The sequence below is a fragment of the Haliotis rufescens genome, unplaced genomic scaffold (genome assembly GCF_023055435.1).
Source record: "Haliotis rufescens isolate VD_foot unplaced genomic scaffold, xgHalRufe1.0.p SCAF_25, whole genome shotgun sequence".
Classification (NCBI taxonomy): domain Eukaryota; kingdom Metazoa; phylum Mollusca; class Gastropoda; order Lepetellida; family Haliotidae; genus Haliotis; species Haliotis rufescens.
In genome coordinates, this window is record NW_025963946.1 from 4264303 (window position 1) to 4288138 (window position 23836).

General features: G+C 40.5%; 1 protein-coding gene across 1 annotated transcript; it reads right to left on the minus strand.

Moving 5' to 3' along the window:
• Positions 1-603: 603 nt before the first annotated feature.
• Positions 604-6234, minus strand: LOC124124802 (probable glycosyltransferase STELLO1). Its single transcript, XM_046488077.1, has 4 exons — positions 6197-6234; positions 4246-4395; positions 2007-2839; positions 604-632 (listed from the first exon to the last, which is right to left on the minus strand). Exons 1-4 carry the CDS (start codon positions 6232-6234, stop codon positions 604-606), a joined length of 1050 nt encoding a protein of 349 aa, XP_046344033.1.
• Between the last annotated feature and the right edge of the window lie 17602 nt (positions 6235-23836).

The window sequence follows — 23836 nt, forward strand, 5'->3', positions numbered from 1 at the left end:
ATAGTGTGTGTGTGAGTGAGTGAGTTGGGCTTAACGCCGCATTTAACAGTATTCCTGTCATATCACGGCGTGTCAGCTTAATGTGGAAGGAAAGCCCGAAGTGATGCAGGTCTCAGACGTTTACCACTTCGGTGAAACCCACGAGCACGGGTATGGTGCTGACAAACCTAGAAAAATAATCGGGGCGAACCGGGATTCGAACCCACAATCATAGGTTTCTGGCGGGCCCAAGGGACGCAACTCCTTAGACGACTGGGTCACCCGTGCCCCCGTGTCTGTGAAAAAAAATATTGCAGTTTTCCATTACTATTTCCATAAAATTAAGCTACTCAAATCTTTTGCTTTTGACAGTGAAATCGTGAACTGATTGTAGAATAGCTTGTAGAATTGCTGACTGAACTACTGCCTTGTAATATTGTTTTTAAACCATACCCATGTGTGTAGAAACAGTGTTGATTTACAGTTTTCAGCTTTTATAACCACTTATCTGTCTTTGAGTATCTTCAATTAAAATTACATATCCTACCCATCATAATTGTTGGGGAATATCACGAGTTTAAATGTAACATGGCTTCATCATATATCCAACATGAAGTCAAGGTGTCATGCACCAAAGACGGTGTATGCTAGGCCTGGCATGGAACACATTCAGCTTTAAGTCTGTAACACACGTTCCATTGGTATGGCCAGACCGCAAGATGATATTTTAAGATTCCATTACATTTATTTCACAGTTTGTTGATCACTCACACCAGCAGTCAATGTCCGGGCGGGTATGTGTATGCTCATATTGTAAATCACATGGTAGATATCACCAGGTTTGGGCATTGTCCTTACAAGGGTATGGATGCAATGTATTGTTCATTCCTTTTGAGACATTCTCATTGTCAAAGGTAGATACGTCCCACAAAAAAACTGTCTTGTGTTACCTTTCTTCAGTACAGTTGATAGTTTAATTGGATGGAGGAATATATCATTCTTGTTGAAATATTTTTCGACATGACTTCTTTTCCCATCATACCATAAATACATTCCTGGCATCTTATGGACATTTTCCCACTTTTCAATTCCAGCAAAAACAGTAGGAATTGTTATCTCAACAAACAGGTTGAATTTGGAAAAATGTTCCATGAAATATATCACGTCATTTTTAATTTTTCTTGGAACATATGCAATGTCCGAAGGTGCGCACAAGACTCCATCAACCTTTTTAGTATTCCTTGCTAACATCTGAAGAAAACTGTCAAACCGACGTTTGTCTAAGACTTTCGATGCGTTCAGGGCAGCTTGATACATTTTCAGGCCTACACTTGGCATGTTGAACCAATGCCACTTCGTCTTCTTGGACTGTTGCAGTACTGTTGCATCAACGAGCCAAAGTTTATCAAATGGAAGGTTATGCAGATTCCAAACATTGACCAACGTATCATCGCCGATGTAGAGATACCCATCTACATTATAATTAATTTTCATTGCTTGTGTCAGACAGTTCTGGGAAAACCAACCTTTACCAACATCAACTTCAACAAAGGAGACATGTTTTGTAAGGTGCTTTGCGTATGCATCAAAACGGTCTTTCCTCGGACCACAATATAAGATATTTGGAAAATGAATGCTATAAATAGTCTCCAGGAGATCTAGGTTCTGGTAGTAGGGGGAGTTAAAGACAACAATCAGTAGAATGTTGGAGAAGGTGTGGATGGTCATTGAACTGTCAAATATTGAACCATTATATGGGTAATTCTTGCAATAAGATGCCGATTTGGTTAATCGAGACAAAACGTCTGTCTTTTGAATTTCTGGGGAATATGTCAAAGGAGGTGTTTGCTCTGCTGCCCAGAAAACAACTTTGGACATTTCGCTTGTGTTCCTGGTTTGGTGTTGAATCCTTTTATTTAAAATCGGAAGGGTTTTGTCAGGTATAGACCCAAGTGGAACTCTTTTAGGTTCCTCATAGCCAATGGTATTGAGGTCTCTTATCCACATTGAAGTCAGGATCACGTCACCTTCATTCCAAAACTTGTTCTCACACATATCTTTGGAGAGTTGTTTCACACAGTCAAAAAATGACTTCTCTGCTCCACATCTCCACTTGGACAAGAAGGTCACAAGGCGTTCTGTTTGAAAATAGAGATCCTTTTCGTCATTTGCATCACTGAGGTAGGAGTGGGAATTCCTCTTCTGGAAAGCATTTGGTGGGAAGAATCCTACATTTCCTCCCATCTCCCACAGGAGTCTCTGAGCCCAGTAGCCTCTCCAGATGTCACACACTCGGAACGTTGTTGTAGTTGGAATCAGTAGTGCCCATAGTGCATCATACAGGAAAAGGGTATTCTGAGAATTAAAGGGTGAGAACACCCCAGCTGGAATGATTGCTGGTGGAGCTCGGTCATCAAAGGTCACATTCAATTGAGAATGGGTTTGTTTTCGGGTCAGTCTGAAAATGGCATCCATATCCGGATCACCATTCACAACACCCTGCTGAATGGACGGGGTTTTCCAGTGATTCAGCTCATACTCCAGTGTGATATTTTCTCCTACGGAACCAAGTGGATAACCTCTTGGCCACAATGTTGGCTGTCCAAAATGGCGATAAGGATTGAAGAGCTTTTCTCCTTTATACAAAAGACCCCACATTGTTGGCTCAAGAATGAACTGTTTCAGTAAATCGAGTGGGCGGTTGTCATCATCAGTTTCATAAATGATTTGTGCGCCATGGGCTATTGCAAACAGATATCCAACTGTTTTTCTGGCATAGCTCCGCTCTGGAAGATGAGAGGTCGTCTCAAAACCAAGTCCATACTGATCGTCTAAGCTCAGAAAAATACAATTTGGGTACCTGAAAAGAGGAATGGTTAACATAAATACCAATATGTGACTGATTCCTTGCTTTTTGAAACATGTATCGATCTACGAAACTTCATCAAAATATAGTTCATAAAGACATGGTGCCAGATTAAAGCATGACTTCAGTTATCCAGTAATTTTAGTCAAGTTTCTCCAATGTAGTTTTTTTATCCTTCTTCAGCAGTGAATGAGGGACTTTGGTTGAACACCCCTTTGAACAATATTGCAGATATATCACAGCTTAATGTGGTAGGGAAGGCTGTACTGATGTAGGTCTCAGACGCTTCCACTTTGGTGAAACCCGCGACCACGGATATGGTGATGACAACCGAGGAACATAATCAGGGCGAACCAGGACCTTGAGCAACAAGCACAGGTCTCTGGCGTGCCCAAGGGACGCAACCCTGCACAGTGAAATGCGTCCTGCACACTTAAGACGACTTTGAGAGCCGTGACCTCGTCTACTTCACCATGCATCTGTATCGAAACGTCGCATAATAAGAATAACGAAATCCACTCAACTCAGCCTTCCTTGATACAACAGAATGTTTACTGAAGAATTAGTTCTAATATAAGCATGTTTGTATATACAAGAAATATATTGTTGGAATCAATCATTAAAGCCTTGTTAAATACAATAAAATATTATTTTTGCTGATAAAATAACAAATGTGACAAATGGGAAATACAGCCAGTTACGCCCAGCGTATGTGAACTCGCTCAATATGACCCATTGCTGTTAATTCATGAAAAAAAACACATGCTGTACATAAATTCTACTTCGAGCCTGAAGGTTCGTAGTGAGTAAAAGCTTTGGTGAGTTCCATGCAAACATATTGTCCGATCCTGGATGAATGACAATATATTTCAAGACCAGACCGCTGCGATCAAAAGGAAGTGGGCAGCAGTCACTGAGCTGCATACATTAAGTGAAATAATATATAATTAGAGACTGAAAAACAAGCTTCGAAGAATTACGGATTATCTGTAACGTGTGAATAAAAGATGTTAATCCCGGGTCTTAGGGGAGGGACGTACAACAATCACTTACACGGGACATATGTGCGTAATTCCGAGTTTTGAGACGGTTAGTCTATATATTACATATTGACAGAAAATGACACTTCACTAAAGGCAGCCTATTGTTCAGATGACTTAATGTCATGTAAGAATGAAGCACTGTGGCGTCAGTTGTCCAATCAGCACTGAGAATCGCTAAGATGCAAATGTGCAAATATAGGAAAGTCATAACACACAATCCGTCCACCCTTGTTGGTAATATTGATAAATCGCTGACAGTAACAGTGACATTATATATGTGTATAAACCTCAGGTGTATGGACACGTTATTGCAAGACTGGAATCCTATATTCCCTCTTAGATTGTAGTGATGGTTACCTCCAGTCCCTTGGAGTCTTGGTGTCCCCGACAACAACAACTTTCCAGCCAGGAATCTCTGCCAGGAACTTGATGTCTGGAGTTGGGTAGGAGATCGTTGTCACAACTATCCACTGATTTGACCGAACGGTGCTGAACTTGTTTGTCACACTGGAAAAAACAATGAACTTGTGTCTTGTATTCTATAAGTATCGTGTCGATAAAATTATATGTCAGTATTTTTAGGTTTCGATTCTCAAATTGAAACAATATGTAAATCCAGAAATCTGTACGTTAAAGAACTTAGTGTGAAACCAGCAGACAATCAACAACATGCGTGTGGGTTGAGCAGACTAAACGCAGGCGTGTGTGTAGACATTGTAGAGGTCACACTTGGTTCACTTGTCTGTGGAGGGGGCACGGGTGGCCCAGTCGTCTAAGGCGCCGCGATTCGCTGTGCAGAGTTGCGTCCTATGGGCATGCCAGAAACCTATGATTGTGGGTTTGAATCCCGGTTCGCCCTGATTATGTTTCTAGGTTTGTCAGCACCATACACGTGCTCGTGGGTTTCGCCGAAGTGGTAAACGTCTGAGACCTGGAATTCACTTCGGGCTTTCTTCCCACATTAAGCTGACACGCCGTGATATGACTGGAATACTGTTAAAAGCGGCGTAAAACCCAACTCACTCACTCACTCACTCACTTGTCTGTGGAGCGGATGTCGTAATTCCAGGTTGTTCATGCTGACGTTTACAGGTTGTTGAACGTACAACATACAACTGATGAATTCCGCAATGGGAAACTTGTTGATGGAGGTTGATAGGCTTCCAGATTAGTTATCATTCTCTGTTCGAACTTACGTTCACTCAGTTCAATGTCAGCTCTTCTGATCTTTCTCTGTGTATTCAATTATGTGTGAATCCTCCCTCTCTCCTTTAAAGCCGGGAGGGCTTCTCCATCTTACTGAGAAAGGGTTTCAACTGCCAATTTCTCCTCCTGTTGGAAACTTCCTTTAACTTTGATTGACATTCGCCTTATAATTGTCAATTGTTTATCAGATAGTTGAGAGATGGAATGTTCACTATTCTGAGAATGGTGACTTGCCTGAGAACAACGTCAAGATTTGTTGCTCCGACTTGTCAGATATTTGTGATTTTACGGACGCTTCAAGCGGGTGAGGGGTCTCAAAATATTGCTGTTATTGTACTTAATTTACATGTGCGTTGATGGGGTAGCAATTTAGGATATGTACTGGATTATATTTGCTTGGATAAATGACGGAATAGTTAAACGCTATGTAACGGGATGAGCACTGGAAGGTTGCAGTTTTGGAATCAAGAAGTATTTGTTTTTCTATGGATGATTTCTTAATGTAGTATCTATCTCCGCTGATGACGTAGATGAATCTGTACTATCACCCAAAGGCATAACTGGTTCAACAAGACTGATAGCTAGCAAAGACTGCGTTGATTCTCCCTTTGACATGTGTTAGTTTGAATGTTGTGTTATGTCTTGCCACCCTGTACAGTTAGCCAAGATAGGCTCAACAGGTTTGAGCTCACAATGTCTGACTGGCGTACGTAAAACAACGTGACCATGTTGTGCCGCCAGCAGACATGTCTTGTACTTTCCTGGTTTCTTAATCAGCCGAATTTTCTCCATGAACTTTCGTTTCAGATGTTCTGAAGACGACAATGTCATATATTCCTGTATGGTCATCTTCAGACTACTCATGGTTGGCGCGACTGTATCTGGTTCCCGGACGTTGTGTTAACTGGCGTTATCCATGACTATGACACTGAGGTTGTTTAAAATGGGCAATAGCCTATGTTCCAACCAGTCTATAAACATATATCCTCCTATAATTGATGGAATGAATTGAAATCAACCCCATAGCTTGGGCAGTTTTCGCCCTATCTAAACTAATAAATGGTTCTTGTTCCTGATGAAGGCCATAGACACTTGAGCCCACACTCTGAGGAACTCCTGATGCAGTTCAACGGACGTCATTCAGCCGTCTTTGAATCTCGTTCCACAGGTGCTCAATGGGATTTACTTCTGGACTGAGGGCAGGCCACTGCATGGTTCTGATGCCATTCTGTTGGACGAAGTCTCTTGTTGCTCTCGCAGTGTGGGCACGGGCGTTATGATGCTGAAACTCGTGGTTGCGGCGACGTGCCAAATGAGGTATGGCGTGTGGTCAGACTTGATCAATGTACCGAGCTGCTGTGACACCATTGCTTCTCCCTGGACCGATGTTCTGGAAGACCACAGGGCCGACCCTCTGTGCAAGACCAATCAACCCACACCATGATGCTCGGACCACCCCATGAGTTTCTCTCAGTCATCCGAATAACGTTCCCCACGGCGTCGCCAGACTCTCTCTCTCTCTCTCTCTGTCTCTCTCTCTCTCTCTCTCTCTCTCTCTCTCGCTCTCTCTCGCTCTCTCTCTCTTTGTTGTTGTTGGCTCTCGTCTGAGAAGAGGACTCTTCCCCACTGCTGGTGGCGCCAATGCTGGTGCTGTGTTGCCCAATGAAGACGGTCCCGGCGATGACGTGGTGACAGAGTGGGCCCTCTGTGTGGCCTGTGACAGTGGAGGTGTCTGCTCGTCAATCGTCGACGCACGGTGTCCGCACTAATGTGTCGCTGGTGTGTCCCCATGGTCTGTCGAGCAGTTTCCTCAGCAGTAACAAAGCGATACTGAAGATGCTGTCGGGTGGTGACCCTTGGTCTCCACTACGTGGTTGCTCATCTGTAGTGTTGGAGGTCTGGTACCGTTGGTGGTCCTTACGTGGACTTGAAACGCATTGGCTACTTGGCGGGCGGTTTGTCCAGCTTCCAATCATCCAAGGGCTATAGATCGCTGATTTCTTGTCAATATTTGCATGTGGTAGCAATTCAATAACGAGTGAATATTATACGATCTTGTCGGATTTTTATAGGGCAAGAAATGGAGGAACGCATGTACATTTCAATTTGCACGGAACTCATAACGTGCATCGGGTTACCATGGCCGTTGCCGTGATGCGTTTCTGCGATCGGTTTTATTGTCATCTGCTTTGTCTTTTTATCATCAAATTTCATTTTTCAGGACAAGGTAAATTTTAGAAACTTTGCCAAAAATTACACAGATATTTAAATGACAATTTTTCATGCAATGTTACTTGGGACGACGTTTCTTTTGCGGTTCAGTATATATTGGAGTTGCCATTGACATGGTCGAATCATATTGCAAATGTTTCACTTCAAGCCAGTGCGTTACTGAATATAAGGGGCGGTCGGGTAGCCTAGTGGTTAAAGCGTTCGCTCGTAACGCCGAAGACCCGGGTTCGATTCCCAACATGGGAACATGCAGGAATATGGCTAAAAGCAGCGTAAAAGCATACTCTGTCACTCCCTCACTGAATCTAACTGAGCCGAATATTGTATAAAACCATTCTAAACAATCCCTGATCATCTTAAATTAAGACGTTGGCAGTTCCGGTTCTTTCATAAAACTTTACCTTGTGAACCCCTTTTTTTATTTGTGTGAAAGCAATCTTTGAACATTCTGCAAGCAGAACCTGAATGAATCTACAGTCCATCGTTTCTGAGAGTGTAGAGAAAGTGAATCATTTTAGCGTGAACTTATAATGTTGATTAAAACCATTTTCTCGCGTGAAGGTGATTTACACTTGATTGCAATCTAGTTTTGTTTGGGTGTTCTTTTACTTTTCAGTCTGATGAAACTTTTGATTTGATACCCTTTGTCAGCAAAGTTTATTATCCTTAAGTGCAGAAAGCCAAAATATGTAACTTTTTGTAACACGTTTAAAAAATGAATTGATGGTTCATCACAAATTGAAGGATATTACAATAAAGCCAACGTCGAGGAATTTCAAAGCAAAGTGGTAATTTACTAAGATATATTTTTAATTCATGTTTTCAAAGCTTGGTATGACTGAATGAATGAATTATTCACATTAAAATCCAGCACTGTATCTGTTTACACTATCACTTATGTTACTTTGTACAACCTATATCGGCAATTACAGACTTTATACAAAGAGGATATTAAACGATGAACGGGTAACAGAATACGGTAACCGCTCAACCACTTGGGAATACTTCAATGATCACAGGCTCCCAACTCCACGTAATTTCGAACACTGCCTCCTTTTCTACTTGGTGTTGGTGTTCGCTAGACCAACGGACGACAGTTTCGGAGGCCTCACGAAGAACAAAAAGTCGAAAAGAAAACTAACAAAAAGTAAGAAAGTATTTTAGAAAAGCATTGGTTCATGTGACCATATAATCATGTGAACAAAATCAGTTAATGTCAGCCGTATCAAATGAGGTTTCCGCGTATCATATAATCAGTATCACCAGCAAAACTGAAAAAAACATCCTTTTCTCCCACGTGTAGTAGACCACAAGGGCGATGATACATGAAGTAGCATCTGAGACGACACAAGATTATAAAACTGACCTTATGGTATGTTGTTGATCCCCTGTTTCTGTTCTGTTCCATGGTAAGACAGTGGACCATCGAAGGTACACGGACACCACACACATGCACCCAATGCATAGAATCATGAACGCATGACGAAAATGTGACTGCATCTTGACTTTTCTACGTCCGCCGTCAACTGTTAAAATGGTTATATACTCAGTCAGAAGTTACCTATAGCAATAAGTGTAACATCTGGTCGTTTAAGCCTACTGGGAACAGCTGATATACCTCCCTTGTAAGGTTTAAATGATTGTGTTAGGATTAATGCTGCTTTGAACGATATTCCAGTTCTATCACGACGTGTCAGATTAATGTGGGAGGAAAGCCCGAAATGATGCAGGTCTCAGACGTTTACCACTTTGGTGAAACTCACGAGCACGGGTATGGTGCTGACAATCCTAGTAACATAATCGGGCGAACCAGGATTCGGACCAAACATCTGGCGTACCCAAGGGACGCGACTTTGCACAGCACTTGCGGCGCCTTAGTTGACTTGGCCTCCCATGCCCTGAAAGATTTAAATGTAAGCCTGTAAATAATGATTGGCCAAATCCACACCCTTAAGTATGCTCAAACCACTACATTAATATTCTACCGTGAATTTGGGAAATACTCGATTTTGAATTGCCAACCAGAGGTATCAAATCACAATATACTCCCTCTGATATTAACAGCCGATTTGACTACCGCCTCACCGCGGAAGCTAATATTTTTAGAATAGTGCTTTTTTACAGTCATTATATGTTGTCAAATTAAAATAATTATATGTACAATTACAGGCTACAAAATGTGGAAACAGCAATATTCAAAGGATGTGTGGCAATCCATTTCGTGCAGAAAACACGAAAGAATTCTTCCAAGAGAATGTATTTCAAGTTTTGAGGACAACAGAGACCTTGTCATTTGGCGCTTTTCCTATATACAACTGTGACGTTATATCTTTTGCGTCACAATGAGCGATATAACGTCATAATGGTGACGTGCGGTGTCGAACGAAAGATTTGCAAGGCTTGATTAGTTTTCTTTAGGGGTGCACACCGCATGGGGCTTACGATGCTGCCGTGCTGCTTTCGGTGCCTTGTCATAAGTCCGAGAGAAGTATTACCATGTAAACTGCTTGAGCATTTAGATCGCAATATTATATTGACGTCGGGAATTCCATGAATGCTGATCGACAACCCACTCTAAACACTGGACTGAACCCATGCCGCTTCACTCAAATGTATTTGATAACACCAAAGAGTTCGCATTTTATTTAGTCAACTGCATTCAATACTCAAAGGAACCACCAACGGTGGTACATGAGTTACATGTTGCACATAAATGTATACAAATTACAACAAGATGGCATAAATGTTTTAGAAAACTTTGACTTTTCTCAGGACATGTATCTTATTATTCCCAACAGGTTTCTTATATTTTGACATGTTAGGCCATTCATAATAATAATCACTCATAAAAGAAGAACGTTCATTCGCCAATGCTTCACATCTGAATAAATAAAGGAACTCGTCGCCATTTTATTGCGAATTACACAATGTACAAAATCTCTCTTCATGAGGAATGTTCAACCAGCGACCCTTTCAATTGGTAATTTGCGTTTGCTTGTTCTAAAATAAAGAGAAGGTTTTGAAAGGTTTAAAATTTGTTTGTGAGTAATAAATACTCTTCAAAACTTTGTGAATCTTTAATAAAGGAATAGTAGAAGCCTTTAGAAGAATATCGAATATCACTTTTCCAGGACTACGGAAACTGGTCCTTAATAATTATAACCACGTACACTTTTGCAGTTATCCATTCTTTCGAAAAAAGATGTGGATATCCAAAGACATTCGGTATACCAAAAGTTCTTAAAATCTCTTCGATGTAATTTAACCAAGGAAAAGAATAGCCCTGTGTTCGTTTACTAATCGTATAATTGAGCATTAATGAGGCAATTTTATTGTCAGGATAAGGACATGATAATTTGCACCAGTATGTCGTTTGTCTATTTGCATGCATACCGATGCGCTCCCCTATTCACATAAACAATATAAATGCGTGTTGACATTCTCAGACCTGCTGCAAGCTTTAGAATAAATAGTTGTACACGTTCAATTCTATTACTGTTTTGACCGCCTCCGTGGTCTAGTGGTAGAGCGTCCGCCCGGAGAGCGGAAGGTCCGGGGTTCGATCCCCGGCCGCGTCATACCAAAAGACGTTAAAAGATGGTACTTGTTGTGACCCTGTCTAGCGCTCGGCATTAAGGGGCTAAAACAAGGACTGGTCGGCTCGGAGTCAGTATACTGTGTCTGAGTGGGGTATTCATGTTAAACTGCGGCATGGTATCTCATTGAGCTAGCACTATAAATCGACATCAGTCCGGACTAGTACAAGCAGCCACACAAACACATATACGTACATGCACGTCGCTATATAAGTGCAATAATCTTGGACGCGACGTTAAACTCAATTTCACCTCACCTCACCTCACCTCTATTACTGTTTTCAAAACCCCAGATGTCACAGCCGTAAAGTAAGCTTGAAAGAACTACTTTATCAAATGAAGAAATAACACAATGCAAAGGTTAATGTACATTTCAGGCTCGTTTCAATAAAGACATTGAGGCTCTGGTACCCATATCTGCAGCATGTTTGATAGCGGCAATCATTCTTCCGTTACTGTGGAATGTTATTCCGAGGTACTTAAAAGTATCAACAATTTCCTGGTGGCGATGATCATAATGAAATTTGTTTTTGTTATTGCCCGCTAAACCCGATCCAAATATAAGTACTTTGGTTTTATGTGAGTTAACTTCAAGTTTCCAGATATCGCAATAACGTGAACACCAATCAAGTACTCTCTGTAAATGGTAGTTACTTTCGGCTTAATTATAAGTAGTTTGGTTTTATCTGAGTTAACTTCAAGTTTCCAGAAATCGCAATAACGTGAAAACCAATCAAGTACTCTCTGTAAATGGTAGTTACTTTCGGCTTAAATATAAGTAGTTTGGTTTTATCTGAGTTAAAGGGGCCTAGCATGTCGAGCCAAAAACCTATTGTATTAATTATTCACCTCGGAATTTCTGTTTATTTATAAGTTTACTGTGTTTGCGGCGTGGTCCAGACAATTTACCAAAACAGAAACTACTCAATTTCGCTTTAAAGTCAGCCCAAGTCCAAAACCTAATCTTAAAATGAAAAGAATCGTTATTAATGAATTCGGGAAAAAAATATTTCAGTCAGATTGTTTATGGCATTCTCATATTAACGATATAGTTAACAAGGTAAGCCCTATGTTTATGGGCTTAGAAGTCTTAAATACCTTTCCGGTGTCCCCCGCCGTGAACCAGATTCAATCACTCACGGGTGGCCAAGTCAACTAAGGCGCCGCAAGTGCTGTGCAAAGTCGCGTCCCTTGGGTACGCCAGATGGTGTGTCCGAATCCTGGTTATCCCGATTATGTTTCGAGGGTTTCACCGAAGTGGTAAACGTCTGAGACCTGCATCACTTCGGGCTTTCCTCCCACATTAAGATGACACACCGTGATATAACTGGAATACTGTTAAAAGCAGCGTTAAACTAAACTCACTCACTCACTCACTCAGTTAAATACCTCCTTTTACGGAAATCATTTGAAGTGTACAAGTCTTCATATAGCTCATATTTGATTATTGTTCCCATATTGTTCATAATTGCACAAAGAACAAGAATCAATCCAAGAAAGTTTACACTTAGATTCATTACGGACTCTGTTGTGGGGGGGGTGGGGGGGGGGTGGGGGGGGGGGGGGGGGACTACAGGGGGAACAAGCCGTGAGAAACTTTATAGAGTAACTAACTCAGCCAAAAGAAGATTAAACACTATGTTACAAGATGGTAAATCGGTGAACACCTGATTATCTCTTGTGCCTCATTCCACAAGACGCCTCTGCTGTCAGTGATTACATTTTAAGAAATCGAACCAATTTACAGGCTTCAAGTTGTAGAACAGAATGCTGTGCCAAGTCATTCCTACCGAGTACCATTAAGAATTGGAATAGTTACCTGATATAGATACCTGATTGGGAACTCGAAGGACTTGGACAATGTTAAAATTATACAGTTCCCCAAACCATGGTACCACATTCTGTCATATAATCCTTAATCCTGTTCACCCCAGACTCGTTTGAAAGACACATCTCAGACAACGCATCATTCTCATGTGGCTATCCCATTGAACACGTCTTGCATTATTTTTCACACGCCCTAACTACAATACTTTAAGAAACGATTTGTCTTTCTGTTTTAAAGGGTAGAGTATAAGTTCAGTGCTTTATGGGAATGGAAATGAAACAAAATCTGTCAATTTAGCGATTATGAATACACTCCATATGTACATTCTAGGTCCTGGTAGATTTGCACTGATGTAATAACTTAAGAAATAATTCATACTTTAAGACAAGTATGAAGTATTAAATAGTTGATGACTTGCTTTTCTTAATAATTGAACCACTGTTCTGTTTTAATTAATGTATATATGTATTATGTCTGTACATATATCAACCAAGACGTACCAGTCCTTGATATTCGAAGGATATCCCAACCTGTTTCAAGGTAAATTTTGATTTTCGCCGTTGTGGCCTGTTCATTTCATGTGCACATGCCGCGTCCGTACAAATTAGCCAGGTGTGCGACACACAGTGGTCAGTCCATGTGCTCGTGTCGAGTCCGTGCAATTAACCCAGGTGTGACAGTACCTAGACTTGCCCCAGGCCTCAGCTTAGTTCATTTATGACAATGGACATAATCTTCATATTAATATTTTATCTATTTATCTATTTTTTATATATATATTTATCTATTACTTCTGTTCACACAATCTATTATGAAAACATATCTTATATTATTTCCCCCTCTCAGTTAGTTTCTCATTACTCTACACCAAACTATGGTGACTTTGATTTGATTTTCTTCTTACTGTTCAATTAACTAATATTTATCACTTACATTTTCCCCAGCAAATCCTTGTGTTTTTCTGTCCTTAGTGTGCAAGTATTACCATGAATATCATCACTGTCATTTCCAAATGTATTTTTGAAGACGTCTTCACACTTTCACTTCCAATCACCGATTGTCTGTCTGTATATAATACTTGGCTTGAAATGAACTTCGACGATGGGGGTTGATATTTTACATCACAGGCAGTCGGTGGGCATATTTGCAACAGCGATGTACTCAAAGAACACGCATACATTCCATAATTGTTCACATTTTTGTAATGCGGGTATTCTATATAGATCACATCATCTCTTCCACGTTATCCTACAAATGATAATGTTACTCGTCTGTGGAGATACCCACCCGAATCCCGAATCCAGGCCCTTATTACATCAAGCTGGTTAAGGTCCTCAGACTCGGTCTTGGTGCATGTAGATAGACCCGCGGGGAGGGGGGGGGGGGGGGGGGGGGGGGGTCAGGTAGGGCAGATAGACCTTGGTCCTAGGTCCATCTGCCCATCTGCCCTACCCTATAGATAATATAGCAGATAAAGTAAGCCCAATGATTACTGCTTTAGAACTTTATCAATTATTTTACCAATATTCGACTATTGTGACCAGGTGTAGGATAACTGTTGGTACTCGGAAGGCAACTTTTAGACGCACTGTTTTGATTGTTTGTTTTTTGTTTAACGCCGCACTCGGCAATATTCCAGCTTTATGACGGCGGTCTGTAAATAATCGAATCTGGACCAGACAATCCAGTGATTAATATCATGAGCATCGATCCACGCAATTGGGATCGATGACATGCATCAACCAAGTCAGCGAACCTGACCACCCGATCCCGTTAGTCGCCTCCTACGACAAACATAGTCGCCTTTTACAGCAAGCATGGGTTGCTGAAGACCTATTCTACCCCAGATCTGTGCAAATAAACTATACCAACATTATTATTTCAGGCTAATCTTTGTGCCATGCATGTCAATATAGGTATATTAATATATGTATATTATTTTTAGTGTGTGTGTAGTCGTGCATAAATACAAGAAACAGTCTGAAATACTTTAATCACATATTTTCAGTGTATTTTTTTTCAGTCAATTTTCGATTAAATACGAATTACCTAAAATTATGTTACATGGATTATATAAAGTTGTTACAGAACCATGGACTGACTAGGTTTATTACATGTCATAAACTCGAACTCTTGTCGGGACAAAATAGAACTATTGTAGCAGCAATACATTCTCACATTAACACCCGACACAAAGGAACGGGCCGTTTAGGTTTGTGCTCAGGGTTTGTGTTACGCAATTGGTGCATTCACGAAATAACAACCAACTATTTACATAGTCCTTTGACATTAATGAACGCGTAAATAGATAACTGGTTATGCTGTCTAAACGCTGGTGGATTGATGCATGCGTACGAGGTATAAAAAAATAATTCGTTCTTTCATAAATAACAACTCGTCATTTATAATTGTATCAGTTTGTAGATTATTTTTATCTTTTACTGATGTAATTCACGAGATGTGACTCGGGTTCTGCCATTTCCAGAATTTTCAACTATTTTCTTCCCAAAAGATCAAAGATTAAAAACAGTTAGTAAGTATATTGTACATATCTTTAAGTTGCTTATTCTGTATTGTATGACATTGGACATATGCTCCTTTAATTTGTAAGAAATAAACTGAAATGGGTTTGCACCCAACCATGCGCGTATTTGATGAATTGCACAGCGTCAAGTGTTCAGAGCGGATGCATATAGCACATGTTATTTACGCTCCCGGATGCTCAAAATCACAATACAATGCTAGTATTCAATATTTTTGTTCCAGGGAGTGAATACCAAATAGGACCAAGCCAGCTCTACAGACACTGGTTTACCAGATGGCCCCAGCTGGAGTAGCACACGACACACTTTCCAACAATGGGGAACAGGGTAAAAAAACACTGCAAACACGAAAACGTCGTTTTTTTCGTATACGGTCATTGGACGGAAAAACGACGTTTTTGAACGCTTTCAAACAATCGTTTTTCCGTCCAAATAACGTCGTTATTTGACATCGGTATTTATCACCAAGCTCCTCTCATTCTTGATTGACATTGTCAATCACGCAACATCCTCTACCGGTATTTATACTTCTCAGGTTTCATTGGTCAGTTCTCGCGTGTTAGATTACAGGCCGGAGATTGACGCTGTACACGTAGCTCTTAGCGGAAGTGCTGAATTCAATCGTTCTGCGCATGAACATGTATTGAACCGCAAAAGAAGCATCACTCTAAGTAACATTGCATGAAAAGTTGTCATTTGAATATATATTCACCAGCAATAAAGTGTTGTGGACCCACGAATGGGCTGATTTCCCAAACAAACCAGTCCGGGATACTAGCTATAGGCTAGCACACGAACCGATCCAAACGGGGAAGATCAGGGCACAGATGTATATACGTCCGTGTGATCCGGGTTAGAATAAACCTTAAGCAAACACACACACACACACACACACACACCACCCACCCACACACACACACACACACACACACACACACACACACACACACACACACACACACACACACACCATGGACGTAAATAGCCTAGCCTCTGGTCAACACCGCCGCGCTGCGGCAGAATGTCCATCCATCCCCCTCATCAGGGGTCATTCTCAGTGGCCTGTGCACGTCGTTGAAATGTTTTCGCGTTGCATCCAAAGGTGGCGAAGAACCGAAATCGTGTGATATTTTAGTTCGCTATCCCTTTCTTGATTACCCAATAAAGTAATTTTATAGTTACCCGGTTGAGAGGACACTTACAATCCCACATTTACAACCACACACACGAACGCACACACATACATACACTTTTTTAGTTACCCGCCCCTGAATTGAGAAGACGTGGTTACAAAGCTCATCAACATTAGTAACCTCTAAAAGCAGAATATACCTTTATGGGATTTCTTGCATCACTTCAGTTAAATATTCACTGACAAGTTTGAAATAAGTTTGGTTAACAATTTCGACATCAACTGTAAATTACGTCTCGTGCTACGGAAGACGCGGGTGACTTTGTGGATGCTGCGTCGGTACCCGTTTACTTCTGCGAACCTTCAGCTGCTTAAAAACAAAAACAGACGTACATGAAGTTGAACATTCTTCCACACCATATGGTTGCGGGGCAGGTAATATTGATTGTGACAATGTGTCTAACGAGTCTGTTAATAACATCATAACTGACGCAGACATCCTCGCAGAAACTAACACAATGAGGGACTCTTTCACTGACAAATTAGCAGAACATAAGGCCAAAGTGACAAAAGAACTGTAACAGCAGTGTTGAAACAAGAAACTGCAAACACGAGAAAGGAGAACGTCCGACAACTAGAACATTCCCATACAACATCAACTGACAATCATTCAAAGAGACTAGAAGCTGTTACAAGCCAGGTGAATACTAACCTCGCGGATGCCTTCATCTGTACCATGATGTGGATTATGCCTTCATCTGTACCATGATGTGGATTTTGCCTTAGGCCTCCTCTGTACCATATCCTTTTGAGAAGCACCTGTTTTCATAAAGCTGTATTGCGCTCCGATTGCTTATGTATCCTGTGTATATGACTGAATAAAAATTTGAAGAAAAAAAACAAACTTCGCGGATGCTGTAAAAAAGAGTAGTGATAGTGAATCAGATCGGAGTATTGTCATTCGAAATTTGACACTCGAGAATCAAACGATAAAAAAGTCACAATCCAAGTTGTCAACAAACTATTTCGAGACGGCTTGATATGCGGGCGGCAAGTGTACAGCGGATGACATGCATCTTTATGTAAGGATGAAAAACCAGGGATTGTTTGGGTGACAATAGAGTCAGTCGAACACAAGAGAAAGAGGATGTTGAATAAGAAGATTCTGCACGCTAGAAAGGCTATTCAAGGGTGTATCTGGATCACACACTCTCAAGAGAGGACTTGACGTCAAAATGGAATATGCAAACAATAATTAACGTCTCATAGCAACCAATGAATAAGGATACTGAAATGCCAGTGGATGGTCACAGAGGGAATACTCAAACAAAGAATTTAGAGAATATGTTTTGAAAGATCTTGAATGCGACACATTCGGTGTGTGTGAAACTAAAGGACGACGCCTTGAATCTTGACGGTTTTACTTGCATAGACAATAATAGGAATATCACTAACACACGGGTTGAACGCGGGTCGGGTTGGGTAAAATCTTTAATGTTTACGTTTTAGACAATGACACAGATGAGAGTATTTGGTTCAAGATAGCATCGTGCGTAGATCCAGATTTTGTACTTGTTATCTGTGTTTGCTATCTTCCGCCTGTTTCTTCCAGTAGGGCGAACGACGGTGAGAAGTTTTTAAGTGATTCTAGAATAGCTCTACTTCCACTAAAACTTAGGTTCTGTTCGGTGATTTTTATTCTCGAATAGGCTCAGAAAAGGATTACATAAGACTGTAGGCACAGTAACACAGAGAGAAGTTATCTTCTGTAACGAAAATACGTATGGTCGAAAAGGCACGGGAACACACGGTTCAAGTCTCCCAGCCCATAGAGAATAAATTTAAAAGAAATCCTACTCAAGTCTAGAGCGATTTGGCAAGTCTAGATTGCCTTACTTCAAGCGCTGAACTTAAACATCGTTCTGGGCTCCTTTGCATTGTATTTTGTAGATACATATTTTAACAACGAAAATTGAATTAGTGTACAGACACCGGTCCGTCCGCTGATGAAAATATAGCTGATGAATATAGCTCGAATGAGAATTGTCGTCCATCGTCCGATGTCAATACATCGATGACAAGTGAGGATATCATATAGTTATCGTTGATGCCGCGCAACACTATAATATAAATCATAATCAAATTGACTCGAATGCCAATTACTACATTGAACATGTACAGGATCATCCACTTCATAATATCAAAGTCTAATATTTCATTGTGTGATGAATTTAACGGGATCATTTGTAACATGTGGTATTAATTTCCCATCACGGTCTTTCCTGGTTGGCCTATCAATGTCTACAAAATAAAAATACTAAAATTAAAAAAGGAGCAGAGAACAATTCATATTTTCAGTCTACAGCTGAGGCAATCTAGATTTTCCCAATCATCCTAGACTTGAGTTAGACTCCTTTTTTAATATATTCGCTTGGATCTGGTAGACAGCTAACGTCACAGCTCATACCACACTATAACAAGTCCAGTTTAGCCCCCCGCCGGAGTTCCCGTCCGTTATAGCAGCTGGGTTTTGGTTTTAGAATCTAACATGACCAACAGAGATCTAGTGCACAAGAACCTAACCAGTGAGGGGTCCTTTATAATCCTTATTCGACTACTTGTGTAAATCTGATATCTCGCCTCACAGCTGGGTAGTGTATATGTATATTGAGTAAGTTGAATATTCGGCACAGAGTTAGTGAGCTGGTATTACATATAAATATATAATATATATACACGTCCCATTTTATTACTGGAAACCAAAACGTCCAGAAATACTACGTCTTTGCCGACTCTCGGTCAAAGGTATTTACAAAATTAAACATGCTGTTTTCATGGGAACATACCAAGGAAGAAAAAATGAAAAAGAAATTCAAAAACTCAATATTTACAGTATCTCGCCCATTGGCTTTCCCATGGGCGAAGCCTGGCCTATGGGTAGGCCCATGGGCAGGCCCATGGGCGAGAATATGTTTCTTTACTCAAAACTCATGTTTTTGTTTCGCAAAAACATTAAGTGTATTCATTCAAGTATCATGGCACAAAATTTTACTCATTTAAACTTAATTCAACTATTTTATAGCGATATTGAAATATTTCGCCCATGGGCGAGAAAAAGGTTTGGCCCATGGGCAGGCCAAGACAAAATAAGTCTTGGTATAATCTCTTGTGTATTATATGATGGTAATGGCCTGACATGTTATTAGGTTAGATTAGGACGGTGAAACATTAAAGTGTTATATAATACTTGAGAACATGAGCAATAAGATGCGGTGTCCAAAATTGTTTTACCGTGTTATATGTGTTGTAGACTGACGAATAGCAAGTAATTGTCATACTGTACGCATGGTTCCATATACAAATTCAGGTCTCCGACAGATATGATTTTCAGGGTTTTTTTACACCTTTGATTGATACGGATTACGTACATGTAGTCTAGTCACTGTCTCTAATTTTTCTGCTTGTTAGAAATTTTCTTTTATCGGGTATAAATATTTGATTCGTCTTGTCACGCAGTCATTTTTACTTGATCGAATGATTTCCACAAAAAAGACCGCAGATAACGACCGATTCCGTTAGTCGCCTCTTACGAGCATAGTTATCTCTTAAAGACAAGGGGACACGGGTGGCCCAGCCGTCTAAGGCGCCGCGATTCGCTGTGCAGAGTTGCGTCCCTTGGGTACGCCATAAACCTATGATTGTGGGTTCGAATCCCGGATCGCCCCGATTATGTTTCTAGGTTTGTCAGCACCATACCCGTGCTCGTGGGTTTCACTGAAGTGGTAAACGTCTGAGACCTGCATCACTTCGGGCTTTCCTCCCACATTAAGAAGACACGCCGCGATATAACTGGAATACTGTTCAATGCAGCGTTAAACCCAACTCACTCACTCACTATTACCGCATGGGTTCAAGACGCCAGTGAGAGAAGAAATAAAACCTCTATCAATTAATTATCAATTAATCTTTGGTTTTATTAGGCCTTCTGGAAATTAATGATAATGGATTTTAACACTCTCATTAAATCTTACATGCATAGTGCCTCACATATTGATGCTCATTTTGAAATGCATCTGATGATGATCTATCTAAATGAGATGTCTTTTGCTGTTGTTTTTGCAGCTACAGGATTTATTGGATCTACATGTCAGCAAAATACAGACTGTTCCGTGACAAGGTCTGTCTGTGTCCACCCCGAATGCATGTGCGATCCAGGGCTAGCCTTCTCACCACAACACAAATCTTGTGTTTCAAGTGTGCATACATTTTTTTTCTATTTTTACTCAGTCCCTTGAAAAGGAGGCTGCTTTATATTTTTTGGCCGCATTGTTGTTTCAAAAAGGAATTTTAGTTCACAACGTCCGATCAAAGTGAGATTTAGAAAAGCCATTTTTTTTCTAAAAATAAGACACGATCAAAGACTGTTTTAGATAAATAATGTGTTTCTCTGAATGCCATTAAGACATACACTTTCTTTCTTTTTGAGGCATTATTCATTTCCTGACAGCTCTTTATGAACACAATTATATGTCTGTGTATTTCCTTGGCAATAAACTAGACTTTGACTCAAATACGTGTAACATTCGTATCCGGAGCATATCTCGAAAATCGCCTTCTATTATATTATGAACCTTTGCAGACGTACAGTACAAATCCCCAACTGGTGCATTTGGATGTGTTGGTATTTCTGATAAACAAATGTTTGTATCTTTGGCACTAATCTAGATTTAGCCTCGAATACGTGTAGCGTTCCTTTCCGGAGCATAACTCGGAAACCTTTTAAAAATTCGTTATAAAACTTTGTATATATATAAAATACAAACTGAATTGATGCCTGTAGATGTAATGTTATTTCCTTGTTTTACCCTCCCTTTCTCCATATATAGTCACTACATATAAACAAACAGAATTCTAAGGTGCCCTATGGTGGGGTGTTGTGATAACGCGGTGTTCTTGTTAGTTTTAAAAATATATTATTATTTTCCTGGATACTGGGGAACAAATGATGTCAATACTAGTGGCTCAAAAAAACGTTTCTGAAATTTATGTCAGATAAGAACAGACATTATCCACTAAACAGACAACTGCAAGTCAACTTTATTTAACTATACCTCAACTACATATTTTGTTCATATCATTCGTAGGGTGGTACATTGAAAAGGAAATGGTCATGTGTAAGTTAGATGTGCTTCTTTGTGTACTGAACCAATTCCTTGTGTTGGCCTGGTAGTTCTGATACCCATGTTTCCTTGAAGGTGAATGTCTAAGATTGAAGTGCCAATATGATTATAAAGTAACTTAAAGCATCGGGCTTTCTCTTTGAAAGATGTAGTGCATCTTTCGCAATTGTTTTCGCCCACACAGTAAGGGATGTCAGTAAACAGGAAGTATGTATGTACTAGTATATGTAATACCCTAAAGATGTATTGTATTAGACTAGTGTTTTCACAAACAAGAAATGGTATATTTAGACTTGATAGCATTTAGTGGAATTGCATTTTGCTTTCATATTTATGTAGCGGAAGGAATGCAACTCTGGAATGTTATTTTTGCTGGGGCATTCTGGAAACAACAGTAAAGGGGCAACCTCTATTTCTGCAAGTGCTTGTATACGCTCCTCTAATCAAAAGTCGTTTCGAATATAATATAAACCAAAAGAAGTAGTTTTCAACTCCGTATAGGCAATATGCGACAGGAATATACAATTCAACTCTGATTTGTATGCTGCTTGCACGACGTACGGTTCCCATTACACTAAAATGCGTGGCTATTATATAGGCGGGAAACAACATGGCTACCTTCACAGGCGTGACAGAACAACAGTGCATGGACCACTGCTCCAGCAAAACCAACTTTGTCTGCCGTTCTGCAGACCTGCGAACCTCTGACGGGAGGTGTGACCTGAGCTCCAAAACTCTTCTGACTGTTGCCTCATCGAACTACAGAATAGAGGCGGTTCCTACAATTATGACCCTTTTTTCCAGAGATGGTGAAGCCTGATCTGACCACCTCAAATATAAAAACTCTACAGCACAAAAGTCTTCATATCAACATGTGCTCAAAACTGTAACAAGTTTCATAGAGAAACATGCCATCTTATCGCACGAAAATTTTATCTTATCTTATCGGAACGTAAATATAAAAAATTCTAAAATGTCCAAATAGCAAAGAGCAAAACATTTCAGCATGTACCTGGTAGACATGCAAAGTGTCATGAAAATATATTCAACGGTTTCTGAGTTATGCTCCGGAAACGAACCCTACCCTCACAGAACCCAAGTCCATCTTGTTGCTATGGAAACGTAAAAATTAAAAAAATCTAAAATTTCTAAATAGCAAAAGGCACCAGTTCAGCATGTACCTGACAGACATGCAAAGTTTCTTGAAAAAAACATTGAACGGTTTCTGACTTATGCTTCGGAAACAAAACGTGACGGACGGACGGAGCCCGTTTCTATAGCCCCCGCCAACTTCATTGTGCGGGGGATAATTACCATTCTCATTTCCTTGGAGACTGTATACAATCTAAGCTGCCTACAGTCGCTAAAGTGTTTTTACATCCACCTCATATATCGGGTACCCGATCGCTGGATGACACGTGTGTTTCGGGGTGTATGTACGTATTCGTACATGTGCATGAATGTGCATCTGCCTGCTTGTACAATTCCGGAATTATGCCCCCTTTTAGTGCATTCCTACTGAGATACCATGCTGCAGTTTAGTATAGGTTTCTGACTCAGATATATTATTGGGACTCAGAGCCGACCCTACCATTCGTTAACATACTTTTGTACGGCCCGGCCAGGGGATCAACCACCAATCTTCTCTCTCAGAGAAGACGTTATATCCACTACACCATTGAGACGTTTATTAATGAACAGGTGTCCACTGGTGGTATGCATGCTTCGTCTATTGGCACGGGTGGCCCAGTCCTCTAAAGAGCCGTTATTTGCTGTGCAGAGTTGCGTTCCTTGGGCACGGCAGAAACCTATTATTGTGGGTTCGAATCCCGGTTCGCCCCGATTATGTTTCTAGGTTTGTCAGCACCATACCCGTGCTCCTGGGTTTGACCAAAGAGGTAAACGTCTAAGACCTGCATCATTTCGGGCTTACCTCCCACATTAAGCTGACACGCCGCGATATAACTGGAATACTGTTAAACGAGGCGTTAAACACAACTCACTCACTCACTCGTCAATTGGCCTAAGCCGAGGGGCAAATGAAAGTATACCCATATCGTATTTTGATGTAGTTTTTAAATTTCATTATATATTTTTAACCCTCACTCATTCCTCCAACAGTTTGTCAATCATTATTTGTGGCTTGGTAACACATATTGAGATACGATGTATAAGTTGTCAGTAGTTATGCGAAATATCTTTGGGTTTGACGTTAAGAAGTTTGACGTTAA